At 35.9% G+C, this 2,945-nt stretch overlaps 1 protein-coding gene across 1 annotated transcript; it reads right to left on the bottom strand.

Annotated features, from left to right (window-relative positions):
- Positions 1–771: 771 nt before the first annotated feature.
- LOC136778949 (cytoplasmic dynein 2 light intermediate chain 1) lies at positions 772–2,937 on the bottom strand. The gene is made up of 7 exons (XM_066736170.1): positions 2,795–2,937; positions 2,536–2,653; positions 2,332–2,433; positions 1,942–2,268; positions 1,672–1,829; positions 1,344–1,587; positions 772–1,087 (listed from the first exon to the last, which is right to left on the bottom strand). Exons 1-7 carry the CDS (start codon positions 2,809–2,811, stop codon positions 1,016–1,018), a joined length of 1,038 nt encoding a protein of 345 aa, XP_066592267.1. The 5' UTR covers positions 2,812–2,937; the 3' UTR covers positions 772–1,015.
- Between the last annotated feature and the right edge of the window lie 8 nt (positions 2,938–2,945).

Here is a 2,945-nt window from a genome sequence, read left to right as displayed (position 1 = left end):
CTCCTTCGCGTAAGCTAGCGTACAATTCGCCGACTGCGCGTGTCAATCTAGTCCAAGACGCATGCGCCACTCTTGTCGCGCACGCTAACCTTCTTGCCAAATCCTACCAAACCCTCTCTCTATTCACCTCCCATTATCCTTCTCTCACCTTATTTCATGCCTTATTCGCCTTTTTGCATCCGCGTCGCAATACACTCGACCAAACTACCGTTTCTACTTACAACCCCCCTCTTTCCCCCTCCTCTCTATTTATAATCCCCCTAGAAGACACTACCCTATAGCGATACTTCAATATAAACAATCCAATAAGAAGTTCTCGATTCATGCCGCATTAAACATTAGTCATGTCTTTCCTCTTTTTGCAACTTCCTTCGCGCTTTTTATATTTTCAGACGCCTCTGCGGTCTCTGCTACGCGCAACGCTTCTTTCCTTCGCTTTTTGCATCCTTCGTTATATATATATTGGCGCTTTAATAGTGGAGCACTTTATTCGGTACAAGGTTATGTTCCAATGGTGCACCTGTCCTTGTTTCTTTTTTTTTTACAAATTTCAAAGATTCCCCTTATCAGTGCAAAATATAGTTTCTTATGTTATATATACGTACGCCTATTGTTATTTTGCGAGTAGGTAGAGTTATGCAGAATCAGTAGGTTTCGATCTTGACGATTAAAGTATGTACGTTTTGTGAAACTAGCCACTTATATGTATGGTTCATTCTATTGTTAAAAATACTGTGTAGGCACTCCCCGTGATTCCCGGTGTAAGCCGTGTAAGGTCGTTGACGCATTCGGAATTTTCATTTATTCGTATTGCCACACAATCGTATCCAGAGTGTTGCAGGTCTTTCTGGTCCAAAGCAGTTACGCCGAGACGTTAAAGCGTTCAATTTTACTCATCGCATTTAGTGCGAAAAAGTTCCACGCTTAGTGTACCAATAGTAGGCCAGAATATTTTTGTAAAAGAACTTTTTGTAACGTATTTATTGCATTACTTTGTAACAAACCAAATAATTTATTAAAATGGATCCGGAACAGGGATCGCTTCCGGTTGACCTTCCAGCATGTCGGTGAGCGACACGCTAATGATCTGTAAAATAATTTTTACAATTGTATGAAACTAAATAATTAATATGTATGACAATAATATAAATTTAGCTCGTATCTTTACTACTAAGTTTGTTTTATAGAAGGAATTGGTCGAATAATACTTTAAATCTGACAAAACAAACTCGAGTAATCGTGCATATTTAATTAGATAACATTTATAAGCAGCAAAGACGTCATTTGGGGCTAAAAGGTTAATGAAAAGCAATTGTTAATTTTGACCGGATAACAATCATTACCTGCTCGCGCTGCGTTCTTAATTTATCAATAATTGATTCGCTGAAGTTTGGATCATTGCTGGGATCTTCCGAAAAAGCACTATCCGAGATTTCTTCTTGTGGGATGTGCGCTAAGAAAATATCTTTGATGGAATCTAAATTAGTTGTAGTTATGGCGCGTGGTAAATTTAAATCGATTAATGAAAAGGTATCTGCTCCGGCCGATATTGCCAGTGGCTTGTCGTAATCCATGCACTTGATTTCTCTTATGAATTCCAGGAAAGATTATTAGCAGCATTATTTCAAAGGATTAATAATTACGTCATTTTACGTGCAATATCAAACTTACGTGGAATGGTTACCGAAGCCGTATTGAGACAACATGTCTCTAGTTCTTCTAACGAGTATTTTATCCTTTGAAGAGTGGTAATAAAGGCCAGCGCATAAACTATGAGCAACCGCTCTTAAAATCTTACCAATTAACTCTTTTTTATCCGCATCAAACTCCTATTTAATTCAAAAGTCAATAAGAATCTGTTAATGGAGCTACTAATATATTAATAGTCAACTAGAATTAAAATTGAATAAAGTTCTGTTGGAGTGTTTGGCATTACATAACCTTAAATTCATCATAACGCCCTCCTATTATACATGCTCTTATTGGAAATGGATCAACTACCATGCCTGGCTCTTTCTTAATATCTCGCAATTTTCTTTCTTTCATTTCATTGATTATTTTTGCATCGTAGCTCGTTTTTAAGGCACTTTCAACTGCAGAGATTATTTTTTCCAAATCCAGCCACAAAGTCTCTGGTTTAGCCAAATCCAGCATTATGAATAGTGTTGTGTGATGGGGGGAATGCTTCAAGGATGATCCTGCTATCGCTGCAGTTATTAAGGAAGAGGATGTGTATCCAATTTCCCAAACATGCACAATATTTTTCGCCTAGTTTAACAAAATGCGTTACAATCAAAGACTGGAACAAATACTCCAAATCAAGAAGCTTACCAAACTTTTACCACTTTTTCGGGCAAACGAATAATCTATGGCGATTGTTGGCTTTGGAGTATCGTCTTTCTCCAGAAACCTGTGTATCATAGTCGTTTTACCCTAAAATAATTTTTAACATAAATCCACTTTCCAATAATAAATTTCATATAACAATAATTTCCCAATATAATTTTAATATCCCTTTTTTTAAATAACACTCACTACGCCTTTACTACCCAAAATAATAAGCGACCTTTCGTGTGTTTCATTTGGATCGGTTTTCCTTTTATTTTCTTCTTCCATGATCTTCTGGAAAGCCATCTCTCTCAAATTCTCTTCACTTTTTCATTAACATAAAATGAATTGTGTTCTTTAGATAATGATATAATAAAATAACACACTAATATAAAGTACAATTTTTAATCGTTTTTAATAAAATTTATTCTTTTAATTAGCAGTGTAAATTGAAAAGTATACTTACGCTGCTTCAACACTCATGATAAGGAATAAAGTGAGACAAAGTAAAGCAAACAATTAGGTACAAGAATGAAGAAACTAATGACATGTGCTTCTTGTTACACGAGGTATTATCTTTGTTGTGTCGTGCGTTGGTATGGTAACGAAAAACTTCT

This window comes from Prorops nasuta, unplaced genomic scaffold (genome assembly GCF_024137725.1).
Source record: "Prorops nasuta isolate Cenicafe-Biocafe unplaced genomic scaffold, Cenicafe_Pnas_1.2 PNAS00002, whole genome shotgun sequence".
Taxonomy (NCBI): domain Eukaryota; kingdom Metazoa; phylum Arthropoda; class Insecta; order Hymenoptera; family Bethylidae; genus Prorops; species Prorops nasuta.
Note: the sequence above shows the minus strand (reverse complement) of the source record. Positions and strands in the feature narration are given on the sequence as shown.